The 17,240-nt window shown below is 47.0% G+C and overlaps 1 protein-coding gene across 1 annotated transcript; it reads right to left on the bottom strand.

The window, feature by feature from the left end:
* Nucleotides 1-545: 545 nt before the first annotated feature.
* Nucleotides 546-17,035, bottom strand: LOC120225541 (paired immunoglobulin-like type 2 receptor beta). Its single transcript, XM_039223730.1, is given in 5 exon segments — nucleotides 546-1,231; nucleotides 1,639-1,718; nucleotides 8,294-8,461; nucleotides 15,621-16,007; nucleotides 16,326-17,035. Coding segments are annotated over 5 exon segments (705 nt in total). The 5' UTR covers nucleotides 16,390-17,035; the 3' UTR covers nucleotides 546-1,225.
* Between the last annotated feature and the right edge of the window lie 205 nt (nucleotides 17,036-17,240).

A 17,240-nucleotide genomic window follows, 5' to 3' on the forward strand; every position in this document is an offset into this window, starting at 1 on the left:
GAAGAATGGCAACAAATGAGGACAGAGTTAGGCCGGGCAATCATGGACCACGGTTAAGGGTTTGGATTTGTACTGAAAGAGAAGCCTTGGCTATTGAGCAGGCTAGTGACTTGGTCTCATTTATGTTTTTTTTTTTTTTATTTCTAGGAGAGAGAGAGAGACAGTGTGAGCAGGGGAGGGTCAGAGAGAGGGAGTCACAGACTGAAACAGGCTCCAGGCTCTGAGCTGGCAGTCAGCACAGAGCCCGACGCGGGGCTCGAACCCACGAACCGCGAGATCATGACCTAAGCGAAAGTCGGACGCTTAACCGACTAAGCCACCCAGGCGCCCCTCATTTATGTTTTAAAGTAACTGCTCTTGGGGTGCCTGGGTGGCTCAGTCAGTTAAGCATCCGACTTCAGCTCAGGTCATGATCACACGGTTTATGGGGTCAATCCCTGTGTCAGGCTCTGTGCTGATAGCTCAGAGCCTGGAGCCTACTTTGAATTCTATGTCTCTTCTCTCTCTCTGCCCCTCCCCAGCTCATGCTCTGTCTCTCTGTAAAAAATAAATAAACACTAAAAAAAAAATTTTTTTTTAAAGTAACTACTCTTGTTCTGATAGTTCTAAAGTACTACTCTGAATCAAGTGGTCAGAGTAGGGCAAGAATAGAATTAGCTGGACTGGTTAGGAAACTACTGCAGACTTCCAGGCAAGAGAAGTCAGTGGTACCTTCTCTTCTCCCAGAAATGCTGTTCTGGCTGTGGCCCTCTTCACAACTGTGCCCCAGGCCCTCCATCCATACAGTCCCCTGGGTCGATGCTGTGGGGACAGGGCCAGACTGGGAGTTATTTTCCAGGCATGCACAAAGGCCAGGTGGAGGTCACCAAAGGTGAAAAAAAAGAGGAAGCTGCTATACATAGATCTGTAGTTGGGGTTGGCCAGTTTGATGACCACAAGAGTGCACGGTTGCCAGACCAGCAGTGCAGCCACAGCTGCCCAGATCCCTGCCAGTCATCAGATAAAGATAAATGAAGCAAAGATGGTGCTGTGGGCACCCAGCCTCAGAACTACCATGGTGTGGGGGCCCTTGGCCAGATTCCCCAGCTTCTGGGACACAGAGTACGAGGAAGGCACTGGTGTGCAGAGGGAGTGTAGGGGCCAGCCGTGGGCCTACCAATGCAGCACTGTGCCTCCGTGGCCATCAGCGGCCCCATCTGATATGTGGAGTGTAGATCCAATAGCTTCAGGGCTGTAAGGGGGATGAAAAGGAGGGGATGGGAGTTATTGAGAACTATGCACTTTCAACTTGTACAAATACAATTCCAGTCCCGACTTACTTTCCAGAACATGGTACTCTTGCCTATGACTCTGGTCTGGTCATCTAGAGCCAACACACCTCTTTGGCCACACTGACTGTCTCCAGGATGAACAGGTCACCTAAGCTAGTCCAGGCTTGGTCATCTTAGGGGTTTTGCTGGAGCTAGTGGAAAAGTCTAGTTCTTTCCTGCAAGACTGACATGGGAGATGTATGAAAGTGTTGAATCACTATATTTACATACATCACTATAGGTACACCTGAAACTAAATGCTACACTATATGTTCACTAACTGGAATTTAAATAAAAACTAAAAAAGTGAAAAGCAAAACACACTGACCTGAGAGGATAGGTCATTTGCCACCCTGTGGGAAGAGCCCATGGCACTGGGGCCAAGTGGAGGCTGAGAATGAAGCTGAACTGTAGGGGGCAGAAATGAGCAGTTAGAAGAAAGACCCTGGGAGAAATCTGAGTGCTGAATTCTAGCCAGATCCACGGCGGAACCCTTCAGTCACTGGGGCTAATCAACCCCTTTGCTGCCCGAACGGCTTTGACTGTGTTTTCAGAAAAGAGGAGTCCTGGGTGGATACAAACATTGGTGGAAATGACCCATTAGAGAGGCCTCGGGAACAGTGGGAAAGCAGCATCAGGAGGGGGGGGCGGCCCACAGTGATTGTACTCTTAGAAGTTTCTTTTAGCTTCTTTTTTGTGTAAACTCTTAGGAAAACTTGACCCATATGATTAGATACTCGTACTCGCAAGTCTTCAGTGGCTCCACATTGCAAACTGTTTTGTCCAGTCCTCTCCAAGACCAGCTCCTTGCTCCAGTTTGGCAGGACTGCCTGCTTCCTTCCAGACTTCTCTCCTCCTTCTCTCCTGCAGGCCTTTGATCCTCCTGCTGGCCTCCCTCTGTTCTGTACCATCCAGCGATCCAGGCTCAACTCAGCTCATCTACAGAAAAACTTCCCCTGATTTTTCCAACCCTTCTTCAAACTCTTGCAGTGCATTCTCTATCACTGAGCGTTAGATATACCCTGTGTTGGACACTTTTTTTCTGGAAATGTTCTCTCTGCACTGTGCCCTTTGAGAGCAGAAACTAAGAAAAAAATTACTTCTCTGAATGCTCCAGAGCTTGCGTTATGCCTGCAAATGTCATGTAATAGATACATGCAATTTTCTCAGCTCTGACTCCTTGCCCAGGACTTCAGGGTCTGTCTCTCCCCACTCTCTGGCGAAGTTCCAGGAGACTGTGCACTCTGCAAACAAAGGGGTGCCACTCAAAGTCCTCCCTGTTCACCTCTACCTACATGAGGCTCCAGGTGTCCTGCCAGAGGGCTTTGGGGCGGGACCCTAGGGTGGTATGGGAGTCGATGGGTCAAAGCTGTAGGAGGGAGAAAAACATAACAGGCTAGATAACAGGAAGCTCCCCACAGTAAGGCTGCATGAACGAGCTTATCTGAAGACAAAGAAGCCAGGATGGAGCCACAGGGCCTGACCCCACCAGCTCATCTCGGGGCCTGTCCCATGGTGGGGAAAGAAGGCTGGCAGTATCCTCAGGAGGCTGGAAGTGTTGCTCCTAACGATGAAGCCTCCAGTGACCTGGACCTGGAGCAACTCCTGGAGGATGTTGGAGAAGAGCCGGAGCAGCTGGAGGAGCCGCAATGTGGAGAGGACGCTGGGGAGTTCCCCACAGCCTTCTTTGAGGAATAGCTGTGTGCTCCTGCCTCCTGCTGCTCTCTCATCCGCTTCCAAAGGAGCAGCAGAGAGAGCCCCTCAGAGGGTCCCTGAGAAGTTGCTAAGTGTGGGATTGTCGGCTACAGGTCAATTGGCTAAAGTCACGGCTGTGCAGTTTATGTGTTAATAAAACAGGTCATCAGCTTAAGTGGTTCAGTTCATCTCTAACCACATGCTTCCCTTGGCATCTCTCCCTCCCCTCTGGTCCCTGTGGCAAGTCCCTGTTTCTGGTGCGAGGCCAGCACAGTATAGGGATCTGGGAAGGCAGTGAGACCTGAGTCCTGGGAGGAGGCCATGGAGAAGGGCAGGTCTGCGTTCAGATCTTGGCTCAGCCACTTACTAAGTGCGTGGCCTTGAGAAAAGCACTAACCATTCTGGGTCTTCTCTTTATGCCTCCAGTGAGTGGATTCAGGACCATATAAGGTTGTTGGTGATGCTTACATGAGTGATGCACTTAACAAGGCATATGGGTACATGTCGGTTGTTACTGTAGTGGAAGTAGAAAGGTTAGATTAGGGGACAGACCCTGGGCTCTGCGCTGGCTGCCAGTGTTTGGTGTCTCCTGCCTGGAGGAAGTCACTGAACACCAGCAATGGAGGAGGAATCCTGGGTGTGAGCTACTTCTTAATAGCTCAGTTTGGGTGAGAAGGAAAAGACAGAGGTGCCATCAGTTTCTCCTTGGGTGCCTTCAGGCAAATTCTACTGGTACTTTTATTTTTGTGGGCAAAGGCTGGGAAGTTGAAGAGGGAATGGAAGCAGATGGCTCTGTTTCTCTCTGATCCTGGGTGGCTTTCCATACCCACTGGCTTCTGAGCTGTCTGTGTCTGGCCCGGGTTATTACCAGAAGCTGTGACCCTCTGTGCAGCTTAGTCTCAGGGAGTCCCCATTGAGTCCCACTCACTGGGCCTTTATGATAGAGTACAGGGTTTCCTGGGGCTCTTCATGGGAGGGGTGCAGGGAGGGGCTGGAGAGGGTGAGGGAGGCATAGAGGATGCCGATGTCATCCTGGGCCTCATCTTGGGGGAGAATGAAGAAAAAGGCGGTGAGCCAGTGGAAGGGGAGTGGTGGCTGTTTCTCTCTCCCACCTCCTGAACCTCAGGGCTGGAATCTGTGTCTGCACTGCAGCCAGTTCCTCTCCAACCTCTGCCACTGAAACCTCTGCTGTCCCTCCGCCACCATCTCCCCTCCTGTCCTTCTGGGTCTGTCTACAGTGTTTCCCAAGGATCAGCTCCTGGTTCACAGACATCCCCTCCACCACCCAATACCATCCTGGGAGGTCCCATCATCGACAGGGACAACCCTCTGAACACACGGGACTCCTATGTCCCCCAAACTCTAGTGACCTTCACTCCACTCAACCATACCGTGGACTCTTAATCCCTGGGATTGAGAACTCTGAAATATTAAATGCCAGTGTCATTTTTATGCTACAATTTCCTTTCTTTCCAGCTCTCTTTTGCCATCAGCCTGTTTGCTATATCTGTGCTTTGACCTCATGAACTCTTGTCCTTAATAATCTACTTTCTTTCGAGCTGTTCAAGCTCCTTGCTGATCTTCTACTCTCTACTCCTGCCCTTTCACTAGCCCCCTGACTGCCTGTGTTCCCCTATCCTTATGTCACACTTAGCTGACACAGCTCTAATTCCAGATGTGGCTGATGGCAGGGAATGCTATTTGCATATATCCATTCATTTCATACCTTTTTAAAAAATTTTATTTTTAAGTAATCTCTATACCCAACATGGGGCTCAAACTCACGACCTCAAGCTGAGTTACCTGCTCTACTGACTGAACCAGCCAGGCGCCCCACCATTCATTTCTTCTTACTCAGTTACAGAACCTTGATTTCATTTGGGGTGACAGTGTGCTGCCCTACTGATAGATGTGGGCCATAGGACTACATCCTAGCCAGTAAGATTCAGGAGGATGTTGTGGGTAGGATTTTCAGGAAGACTCTTTATTTATTAATTAATTTATTTAATGTTTTATTTTTTTGAGAGACAGAGTGGGGACAGAGGAGAGGCAGAGAGAGAGGGAGACACAGAATCCAAAGCAGGCTCCAGGCTTTGAGCTGTCAGCACAGAGCCAGATGCAGGGCTCAAACCCATGAATGTGAGATCATGATCTGAGCAGAAGTCGGATGCTCAACCAACTGAGCCACCCAGGCGCCCCTCGGGAAGACTCTTTAAAAGGAGGACAGATAGGTGTGGCATAGTCTTTTTTTCTTTTCTTCCTTCCTTTTGTTTCCTGTCTGGATTCAGAAATAATGGCCGGAGTCTAAGCAGCCATCTTGGATCATGAGGCAACATTCAGGAAAGAATCCAGTAGCCAGGACAGGAAACAGGAAGATAGAAGCCTGAATCCTAAGGACAGTGGCCTGATATCTGCTTCCTCATCCTTTTATATGAGGGAAAACAATAATAGCAGTTTTATTTAAGCGCTGTTACTTTTGGTCTCTGGTGCCAACAAGTGAACATAACTCCTAATGAACAAGTACCAGAGGTTTCTTTTTTTTTATTTTATTTTTATTTTTTTTTAATTCATTTCTGAGAGAGAGAGAGAGAGAGAGAGACAGCGTGAGCAGGGGAGGGTCAGGGAGAGAGGGAGACACAGAATCTGAAACAGCCTCCAGGCTCTGAGCTAGCTGTCAGCACAGAGCCTGATGCGGGGCTCTATCCCACGAACCCTGAGATCATGACCTGAGCCAAAGTCGGACGCTTAACCGACTGAGCCATCCAGGCGCCACAAGTCCCAGAGGTTTCTAACCTGCATGGGGAAAAACATGATCATGTGCGGTGATGCTTTTACAGAGTTTATGGCTTCTCATCTGCGTTGAAATCTTAAATACTGTCTTCCATTTCCTCAGTGACTATGTCACATTTTTCTTCATCTCCAACCCTCATCCTCACTCTAGAGACAACCACTGATCTTTCCTCTGCAAAATTAAAAACACTTTGTATATCATTGACTTCATCAATATTTTTATTCATGGCTCTTAGGTTTTATGTCATATTTAGGGAGATCATCTCCACTTCATGGTTATAAAATAGTCTCACATGCTTTCTTCTGGTGCTAGGCTTCTTTCCCCTCATTAACTCTTTGGTTGATTTCCATGGAATTTATTTTGGTGCAAATTATGAGATAACATTATTTTCTCAGATGGCTGTTCAATTGATCCCTCACCAGGTACTGAATTACTCATCTTTCCCCATTCATTAGAAATGCTAGTTTTTAACCTACTAAAATCTCATGTGCATTTGGGTCTGTTGTTGTCCTGTCTGTATTTGGGATATTTTCTTTTGTTCCATTGGTTTATCTGTGTATTAATATGACAACATCGAATCATTTTCATTATTGCAGCTTAATAATTACAAGCACTAGTGCTACATAGTCCTTATTCTGTGCCAGGATCTATTCTTAATGAATTTCATTTCATTGTCACGACAACCCCCCAGGGTGAGGACTATTATTATTCTCATTTTACTGATGAGTAAGCTGAGGCACAGAGTAATACAACCATTGCACCAGAGATTCCCCAGCCAGGATTTGAGTGCAGGCAATCTAGAGTCTATGCTGCTCACCTCTGCGCTTTAATATCTGATAGGGCTAATCTCCTCTCACTGAAATCTTTCTTTAGAGGAATTTCAAATCAGTATTGGAAGGTGTTGGGGGTGTAAATCATTAATGTCTCTAGCCCTGTCCTCTCTTTCAGCTATCAATGCATATATCCAAGTTCCTGATGAACATCTCTGCTCAGATGCACATGGGTATGTCTAACATGTCCCCCGCTAAGGAATCATCATTCCCCTCCAAACATGGTCTTTGACCTCCTGTGTTCTCTAATTTGCTGGGTGGTTTCATCCAAGTTCTTCCCACTCCCTTGACCCCTATACCAGCCTGATCACGAGTCCTACTGATTTTCTCTCTTGAACTCTTCCCAGGTCTGGCTCTCTCCCTCCACCCACACTGCCACTGCATTAGACTGGTCTGGTCCACCTTGGGCGCCTCCACCCCAGACTGATGTATCTGCATGGCAAACTGCTTCATGTTGCCTCTGGGAGCAGAGGCTCTTGGGTGTGATTTAGGAGGTTCTCTTCTCCCATCTCCAGCCTCCTGACGGCACGGAGCTGCTTAGAGTTCCTCCACTGCTTTCCCATGCCTGAATGGACAGTGACCTCTTCACCACCCTCACCAGTTACCTGGCTAATTCTATTATACTCTTTGAGACTTTTTGTTGTGTCACTTCCTATAGGAAGCTCTCTGTGATTCTCCTCTGTCCCAGACTACCACAGCCCTTTCTAAATGAGGCAGTCACCCCCTTTCTTCTACCTCTGTCACTGAGTTCCTTGAAAGCAGGACCTAGGTTTTATTCACATTTATATCTCCAATTGTAAGCCAGACCTTGGGGGCATCTGGGTTGCTCAGTTAGTTAAGCGTCTGACTTTGGCTCAGGTTATGATCTCATGGTTTGTGAGTTTGAGCCCTGGGTTCTGTGCTGACAACTCTGAGCCTGGAGTCTGCTTCAGATTCAGATTCTGTCTCCCTCTCTCTCTGCCCCTCCCCCATTCATGCTGTGTTTCTCTCTCAAAATTAAATTTTAAATATTAAAATTATATATATATATGCCAGAGCCAGGCCCTCAACCAATGCTTGCTGAGCTGAACCAACTTCCTTTCCCTTCTGCTCTCTCCTTACTCTTCCCAGGGCTGACCTTCCCCTCCCCATGAACCAAAAGTTGAGAACTGATGAGAAATGATTAAGAGACAAAAAACTAGAAAATGATCAGATTTGTGGGGAGGGATTGGTCTGGAGCAGCGGTTCTCAAACTGCATCACACACAGATACCACTTGATAAGACCTTTAGGAATGCAGACTCCCAAGCCCCGACCTCAAGCCCTGCAGGGATCTGCATTTTCTTTCTTTCTTTCTTTCTTTCTTCCTTTCTTCCTTAAATGTTTTATTCATTTCTAGGAGAGAGAGAGAGACAGCGTGAGCAGGGGAGAGTCAGAGAGAGAGGGAGTCATAGACTCCGAAACAGGCTCCAGGCTCTGAGCTGGCAGTCAGCACAGAGCCCGACACGGGGCTCGAACCCACGAACCGCGAGATCATGACCTAAGCAAAAGTCAGACGCTTAACCGACTAAGCCACCCAGGCGCCCCTGCATTTTCTAACCTGCACCTGCGGTCATTCTGAGGCAGATGGGTTCTAAGAACCACTCTAGGTGTGGAGGTTGGTTGGGGGCGTGGCCCAGAATAACTTACCTTTGCTTCTCTTCCACCAGAGGCAGGCAACCAGTCCCAAAATTGCAGTTTTGAACACAGCAATGGGCAGTGCCACCTTGACCACGGTTTCCATACTCATGTCCTTTGTGATGGTGGTGACAGCCACCAGTGTGGTGGTGGTAGGGCCCTCAGTGGTCATCTGGGCAGCTGAGAAAACATGAGAATTTAGCAGATTCCGCCTCAGAGGCCTGGAGATAGCTGGATGAAACTGTTAAACCTTGTTCCCTAGGGTGGGGAATGTTAGGGGGAGCGACTCTGAAGCGCTCACATAGGGTAGGATGATGAATCCACGTCACTCAGCTTAAATCTTGACTCTACCTCTGATTCGTGGTGTGACCTCAGAACCTCATTTCATCCCTGACAAACAGGGATCACTAAATCCACAGGGACAAAAAATACTTTCTATTGTAAAATATATGTAACAAAATGGACCATTTTAGCCGTAAGTGTATAGTTAAGTGGTGTTAAATTTCTTCATATTCTTGTTCAACCATCACCGCTATCCTTCTCCAGTTTTTCATTTTCCCCAAACTGAAACTCTGCATACCCCTTAGACATTCCCTGCCCCCCACCGGCCCCACCACTGAGACCCACTGTTCTGTAGAGGCTGCTTTTAGACAACAGGCTTGAGCAATGGAGACTGATCAAGGCAAAAGGGCCCACATGGATTCCCTGGCTGAACACAGACAGACCTATCAGGTGACCTCAAAATGTCCATAAGCCCTAACTGACCAATGGGCTACTTACAACCAGGCACAAGGGCCCAAAAAAGGGAAAATTCCATACATCGCCATACCTCCTCACCTTCCCCGCTTTCAAAACGGCTCCTACCCGTTGCCTTGCTGCAGACAGCCTCTCCTCTGCTGTCCTGTCTGCTGCTCCCTTTGGGTGTCGTCAGTAAAACTTCTATCACCTTTGTTCTGCCTTGGGTGCATCCTTTCACCTGCCTGGGCCACCTACTTCCACCAATCATCCCCCCATATTTGGGGGCCCCGGTCTGATTGGAAAAACACCACATGTTTTAGTCTGTCTCTATGATTTTGACTGATCTAGGGACCGACCTCTTACAAGTGAAAACTAACAGTATTTGTCCTTTTTCAGGATTGTTCTAATCAGTGAGAAAACATCTGTGAAGCACCTCTAATTTATATTGTAATGTATTACAATTTTTAATGTTTTATTTATTTTTGAGAGGGAGCGAGAGCGAGAGAGAGAGAGAGAGAGAGAGAGAGCATGAGCATGAATAGGGGAGGGACAGAAAGAGAGGGAAACAGAATCCAAAGAAGGCTCCAGGCTCTGAGCTGTCAGCATAGAGCCTGATGCAGGGCTCTAACAAACCGCAAAATCATGACCTGAAGCAAAGTCAGACGCTTAACCGACTGAGCCACCTGGAATGTATTTTTAAGGTTAAATTAATAAAGACTTACAAACAGATTGTATTTTCTTTTAATAGACCATTAAAAAGTTGACCAAAGCCAAAGGAAAAAATCCCATTTGAATAAAATCTTCAGATAAGTGTGGACCAAATTCACTATCCACTCTTATTAGAAATGAAGAATAAAAGTGTAAATACCATCCCTCAATTGAGAATTAAAACATTTTTAAATTTCTTAATCAGGGGCACTTGGGTGGCTCAGTCAGTTAAGTGTCCAACTCGGCTTAGGTCATGATCTCCCCGTGGGAGACTTCTGTGCTGACAGCTCAGAGCCTAGGGCCTGCTTCAAATTCTGTTATCTCCCTCTCTCTCTAACCCTCCCCTGCTCATGCTCTGTCTCTCTCTGTCTCTCAAAAACAAATAAATGTTAAAAAAAACATAAAAACTTTGACTCACAGGTAGTCAGAGATGAAATTGAGAACACCATTAACTCCCTTTTATAAAGATTCTAAGCTCAGAAGGTTTTATGAGTAAACTGTTGGAAAAGTCAAGGAATAGATAATTTCTAAACAGAAGGTTTCAGAACACAGAGAAATGGAAAACTTTGTAATTCTTATTTTTATTTTTTAAATTAAAAAAATTTTTAATTTTTATGTCTTTATTTTATTTTGAGACACAGAGGCAGAGAGCGAGGGGCAAAGAGAGAAGAAGACACAGAATCCGAAGCAGGCTCCAGGCTCTGAGCTGTCAGCACAGAGCCCAACGTGGAGCTCAAACACATGGACTGTGAGATCATGACCTGAGCCGAAGTTGGACACTCAACTGACTGAGCCACCCAGGCACCCCCAAAATTTTTTTTAAGTTTATTTATTTTGAGAGAGACAAAGACAGAGTGAGTGGGGGAGGAGCAGAGAGAGAGGAAGAGAGAGAACCCTAAGCAGGCTCCACAGTGTCAGAACAGAGCCTGATGTGGGGCTTGAATTCAGGAAACTGTGAGATCGTGACCTGAGCCGAAACCAAGTGTCAGACGCTTAACCAACTGAGCCGCCCAGGTGCCCCCCAAATTGTTTTTATTTGAGAGAGAGAGAGAGAGAGAGAGAGAGAGAATCTTAAGTAGGCTCCACACTCTGCATGGAACCTGATATGGGGCTCAATGCAGGACTCGATCTCATGACCCTGGGATCATGACCTGATTCCAAATCAAGGCTTGGAAGCTCAACCAGCTGAGCCACCTAGGCACCCCAATCTTTGCAATTCTAAAACACTTTGCAAATCTAAATCTTATAATATGAGAACACTGAGGCTATTCTGAATAATTTTTTAAAAATACAGATTAAAATAAGAAGCCAATGGGGGTGTTATTTACTTGTTTGTTTTTACTGATCCAAGTGGAGGGACATACCCAGTATTGGCACTATAGGAAAATGGATAGGTTGGCATTGCCTTTGGGAATATCTATCAAAATGCAAAATACCAAGGCATGCTCTTTGACCCAGTGATTTCAGTGCTAGGAATTTATCCTGTGGAAATACTGGGCAAGTCTTCAAAGGCCTGTGTTTCAGGGTATTTTTTGCAGCTTTGTGTTGTGGCAACAACCTAAATGCCTTTTTTTTTTTTTAGGTTTATTTATTTTTGAGACAGAGAGAAGGCATGAGCGGGGGGTGGGTAGACAGAGGGAGAGGAAGAGAATCCCAAGCAGACTCCACACTGTCAGCATGGAGCCTGATGCAGGGCTCAAACCCAAGAACCCTGGGATAATGACTTGATCCAAAGTTGGACACTCAACCGGCTGAGCCACCCGGGAGCCTCTAACCTAAATGTCTTTATATAGGAGACTTGAATAAGTGCATTATGATACATTACTGCAAAGGGACACCCTGCAGTCTTTTTAAAAAACACGTAATTGGAGGCATTGGTGGCTTAGTCACTTAAGCCTCAGACTCTTGATTTCGGCGCAGGTCATGATGTCACAGTAGGTAGTGAGATTGAGTGACTCTCAGACTCCACGTTGAGTGTGGAACTTGCTCAGGGTTTTCTTTCTCCCTCTTTCTGCCCATCCCCCACTCACACTCTTTCTCTCTAAATAAATAAACATTAAAAAAATTCTTTTTATTACTTTCCTGTATTTTTAATATGAGCATAAATATCCAATTAATTGTATTAATTGAAAAATTAGCTTATTAATGAAAAACTCATGGTAAATGTGACTGAACTGAAAGATGAGGAGAGTTAGGAGGATCAGGGAAGGAGAAAGAGGGGTCTGAAGAAAGCAAAAACCTCTCAAAAAAGGCCATTTAGTTGGAAGTCCTAGCCTCAGCAATCAGACAACAAAATGAAATAAAAGTCATCCAAATTGGCAAAGAGGAAGTTAAACTTTCACTTTTTCCAGACAACATCATACTCTACATGGAAAACCCAAAAGACTCCACCAAAAAAGCTGCTAGAACCGATATATGAATTCAACAAAGTCACAGGATGTAATCAATGTACAGAAATCAGCTGAATTTTTATACACCAATAATGAAGCAACAAAAAGAAAGAAATTGATCCCAATTACAATTGCACCAAGAACCATAAAATACTTGGGCATAAACCTAACAAAAGAGGTAAAAGATTTGTATGCTAAAAACTATAGAAAATTCATGAAAGAAATTGAAAAAGACACAAAGAATTGGAAAAAACATTCCATGCTCATGGATTAGAAAAATAAACATTGTTAAAAATGTCAATACTGCCCAAAGTAATCTACACATTCAATGCAAGCCCAATCAAAATTGCATCAGCATTCTTCTCAGAGCTAGAAGAAACAATCTTAAAATTTGTATGGAACCAACAAAAGACTCCAAATCGCCAAAGTAATGCTGAAAAATAAAACCAAAGCTGGAGATATCACAATCCCAGACTTTAGCTTCTACTACAAAGCTGTAATCAAGACAGTATGGTGTTGGCATAAAAACAGACACATAAACCAATGGAATAGAATGGAGAACCCAGAACTGGACCCACAAATGTATGGCCAACTAATCTTTGACAAAGCAGGAAAGAACATCTAATGGAAAGAAGATAGTCTCTTTAGCAAATTGTGCTGGGAGAACTGGACAGCAACATGCAGAAGAATGAAACTGGACTACTTATACTATACACAGAAACAAACTCAAAATGGATGAAAGGCCTTAATGTGAGACAGGAAACCATCAAAACTCTAGAGGAATAAACAGGCAACAACCTCTTTGACCTCAGCAGTAGCAACTTATTACTCAAGATGTCGCCAAAGGCAGGGAAATAAAAGCAAAAAAGAACTATTGGGACCTTATCAAGATAAAAAGCTTCTGCACAGCAAGGGAAACAATCAACAAAACTAAAAGGCAACTGACAGAATGGGAGAAGATATTTTAAAATGACATATCAGGTAAAAGGCTAGTATCCAAAATCTATAAAGAACTTACCAAATTCAACACCTGAAAAGCAAATAATCCAGTGAAGAAGTGGGCAGAAGACATGAATAGACACTTTGCCAAAGAAGACATCCATATGGCCAACAGACACATGAAAAGGTGTTCAACATCACTCATCATCAGTGAAATACTAATCAAAACCACACTGAGATAACACCTCACCCCAGTCAGAGTGATTAAAATTAACAACTCAGGAAACAACAGATGTTGGCAAGAATGTGGAGAAATGGGAACCCTCTTGCACTGCTGGTGGGAATGCAAAGTGGTGCAGCCCCTCTGGAAAACAGTGTGGAGGTTCCTCAAAAAATTAAAAATAGAATTACCTTATGACCCAGCAATAGCACTACTAGAAATTTATCCAAAGGATACAGGAGTGCCTGATTCATAGGGGCACATGTACCTCGATGTTTATACCAGTGCTATCAACAATAGCCAAATTATGGAAAGAGCCCAAATGTCCACCAACTGATGAATGGATAAAAATGATATGGTGTGTGTGTGTGTGTGTGTGTGTATATATATATACACACACACACATATACATACATACATACATACATATATATACACATACCATACCTTCTTTATCCATTTTTATATATACATACACACACACAATGGAATACTACTTGGCAATGAAAAAAAATGAAATCTTGCCATTTTTAACAACATGGATGGAACTGGAGGGTATTATTCTAGGTGAAAGAAGTCAGCCAGAGAAAGACAGATATCAAATTTTCACATATATGTGGAATTTAAGAAGCTTAATAGAAGACCATGGTGGAAGGAAAGGGGAAAATTTTGTTACAGAGAGGGAGGCAAACCATAAGAGACTCTTAAATACAAAGAACAAAATGAGGGTTGATTGGAGGGGTGCAGGGTTGGGAGGGGAAAATGGGTGGGCATTGAGGAGGACACCTGTTAGGATGAGCACTGGGTGTTATATGTAAGCAAAGAATCATGGGATCTACTCTGATAGCCAAGATCATACTGTATACAAGGTATGTTAGCTAACCTGACAATAAATTATACTAAACAAACCAACAAACACAAGGCCATTTAAGGGAATATGAAGGAGGTGCCAGAAATAGAAATCCAAGGCTGTCTTGCTAAATTCAGGCTGTGAGCCACTTTCTATTTGCTCTGAAACCAGCACGGTGGTCAGATGGGGCAGTGGTTTACCAAGGGTGGGAGCGTGGAGAGTGTCCTTCCTGCCAGGAGCAGTGATACGTTGTCAAAATTGCCAGCGCAAGTGACTGTAAAAAGTAAACCTAGGATTTTTAGTTTTCAAGGAATTTTCTACAGATAATATTCTACAAACAGTGCATCCCCTAGTGCCTGCTCCTGGGAGAGGCTCCCTCCCCAGCTGCTCTGGAGACAGACAAACCTAAGTTCAAGTTCCCAAGGCCGCTGCATAACATGGGAACATCTGTTACTGTAACCCATCCCGTGATTTGGTGAAAATAGGTGAAGACAACAATAAGAGCAGGTCAGCTGTGAGGCTGAGCAGCTAATAGGTTAAGAGTGGAGGCTCTGGGGTCAAAGTGGGTTCAAGTCCCATCTGCACCATGAGTGTGACTTTGGGTAGGCGTTTAGGCTTTTCGAGGCTCACTTTCCCTATCTGTAACAGGAAGACAACAGCAGTGCCAGCCATTACTGTGGGATTGTGGGGAAGGTTGTGAACCAGGGTGATGTACACCTAGTTGTTCAGCCCGAGACAGTGCGCGGTAAGCAGCCGCCGCCATGTTTCTGCTGTAGATGCCACGTCTACATGCCAGGATGGAGGAGCAAGATTGAAGTGGACAGTGGGGACAGTACAGGCAGAGGTAGGGACTAGGGATGGGGGGAGACAAGGAGTCAGGGGGCAGAGAGGTATGGGAAAGGAGAGGAGGGAAGGGGCTGGGGTAGGAAGCACCGTGGGCCAGGTTCTGAGGAGCAGAGCAGAAGGACTCCGGGGTATTGGAAAAAGAGATAATGGGGCGTTGCCAGGGAAGAGGGGTCTTGGGTCATGATTGGGTACCTGCTGTGTGTGCTGGGCTGAGCCTGTAACTGTGGGGAGACACAAGACTCGGGGCTGGCTGGGGTTGTTCACAGAGACACACGACAAAGGGAAGGCAGACACATGCCCTGAAGAAGTCAAGTCCACCTGGACAGCGTGGGGTGAGGGGAGGGAGGCAAGGCTGGAGGCCCAGCTTGGAGCAAGAGGGAGGATTACTGGGTAGCCTGGAAGGTGCTGAGGCTGGGGGAGTAGGGGTGGGGACTGGCTCTGGAGGGGGCAGTGAGGGGGATGGGCAAGGAAGGCAGCCAAGATCTGGGGAGATTGGAGAGAAAGAGTAAAGTTGGCAGAGGCCTGGGGAGGGCGGGGGAGAGGAGTTTGAGAGAAGGGACAAGCAGGGAGATTGGGGCCTGGGCCAGGCCTGGGGGACGAGGGCACCGTGCAGAGGGGGTGTGGTGGCTGCCGGGCAGCTGGACTCACCATCAGTGATGGTGAGTTTGGTCCCCGGGATGGACTGCCACACCTGCCAGCCATCTCTTAGCGTTCTCACTTGGACCAGGCAAAAGTACCTATTCTCATCTTAATTCCGAAGGTTCAATATACACAGGGCACCAGAGTTCTGACCGTTCAAGTCCAGGGCGATCCGGTTCTTGTAATCCTCATGGATAAAAGGCACGGTACTGTTGTAGATGGTTTCTCCATGGAACTGTGTCCTTCTCAAGGCTACACTCAGTCTGGGATCCATGGCTAAGTCCCAGCAGTGGAAGTAGGAGAAAGAGATGCAGATGGAGCCACCCTTGGGGGCTGAGAGAGACTCTGGCTGCTTGACCCCAAAGTCAGTTTTTGGATTGCATGCTTCTGAGCTGCCTAGAGGAGGGAGAGGAGAGACTTTGGGCCATCGGGAGAGATGAGGAAGATAACCCAGACCCTCTGGCACACTCACCCACAGGCACTAGTGTGACAGATGGCAGGACTGGCCCTCTGGCCTGGGTGTCCCCCTTGCCAGGCCTGGGGTAGAGAGGAGGGTGAAGGGTTGGGGAGGACCTGGCACTATGGGACCAGCCCCCTGGGGCTAGGAGGCCTGGTCAGCTACCCCAGCAGACCCCTTCTCCAGCTGCACAGCCACAGCCCTTCCCGGGGACTCTCCGGGCCTCACGGCAGAGCCAGGGTGTCCCAGACACTCACCAGCCTGCAGGGATACTAGCAGCAGCAGCAGCAGCAGCAGGGGCAGCAGCAGGGACAGACTCATTGCCTCACTCTCCTCCCAGCAGAGGAGAAGCCAAGTAGCTCTGTCAAGGCCAGAGGGCAGGTCCTACGGAGGTCCCTCCTCGGGGAGTCCAGTGGAACATGAATCAGCCTCCTTCAGGAGAACAAGAGAGGGTGAGCTTCCCTAAATTCGCCAGCCCCTGGAGTAATCAGCACTTCCTTTATCACTCTGCTTTCTTCTTTTCCTACGTTGCACAAGCGCCTCCCTTGTGGTCAGCGCACAGAGAGCCATGAGAGAGGCCCCCAGCCTCTTTCTTCACATAGTGGGCCATGGTTCTGACCATGGCCATCTGTGGGCTCTCTCTTCTACCTCAGCTCCTGGCCACCTCTCCTCAAGAGTCAGCCTCTGTCTCTCCAGCTCTCCTTCTGACTGGCTCTCTGGGTGTCTCCCAGCTTCTGTCTGTCATCCAATTAAAGGCACTGAAGCTGGGCCAGCTTTGGCTCTTCCAGCCAGAGGACGGGCAGCAATGAGACTCTGCCCAGCTAATGCCCCCTCCCCACAGAGGGAAGGTGAAGAGACCCACTGGTGGACAGATGGCCTTAACCCCAGCACCAGGCACCAAGGACACCCAACTTGGGCTTGGCCCCTCTCCCTCCCAGCAGGGGCTCCCCTGCGCAGGACCCAGGTCTACCAGGCTCCTTCCCTCCCCTGGTCAGCTCCTTTTGTGCAGTCTCACAGAGTCACTGGGGTTAGGAGGTAAAGGAGGGCCTTCTGGAGGCCACGCCTCGACCCACAGGAGGCAAGACTGGATCTACAGGCCCCTGTGTCCTCCATTCCACAGTTGAGGAGACCAAGGGCTCAGAGAAGCCCTGCCCCAGGTCATGTGACTCTCA

The sequence above is a fragment of the Hyaena hyaena genome, unplaced genomic scaffold, assembly GCF_003009895.1.
Source record: "Hyaena hyaena isolate Hyena2069 unplaced genomic scaffold, ASM300989v1 scaffold_1438, whole genome shotgun sequence".
NCBI lineage: Eukaryota > Metazoa > Chordata > Mammalia > Carnivora > Hyaenidae > Hyaena > Hyaena hyaena.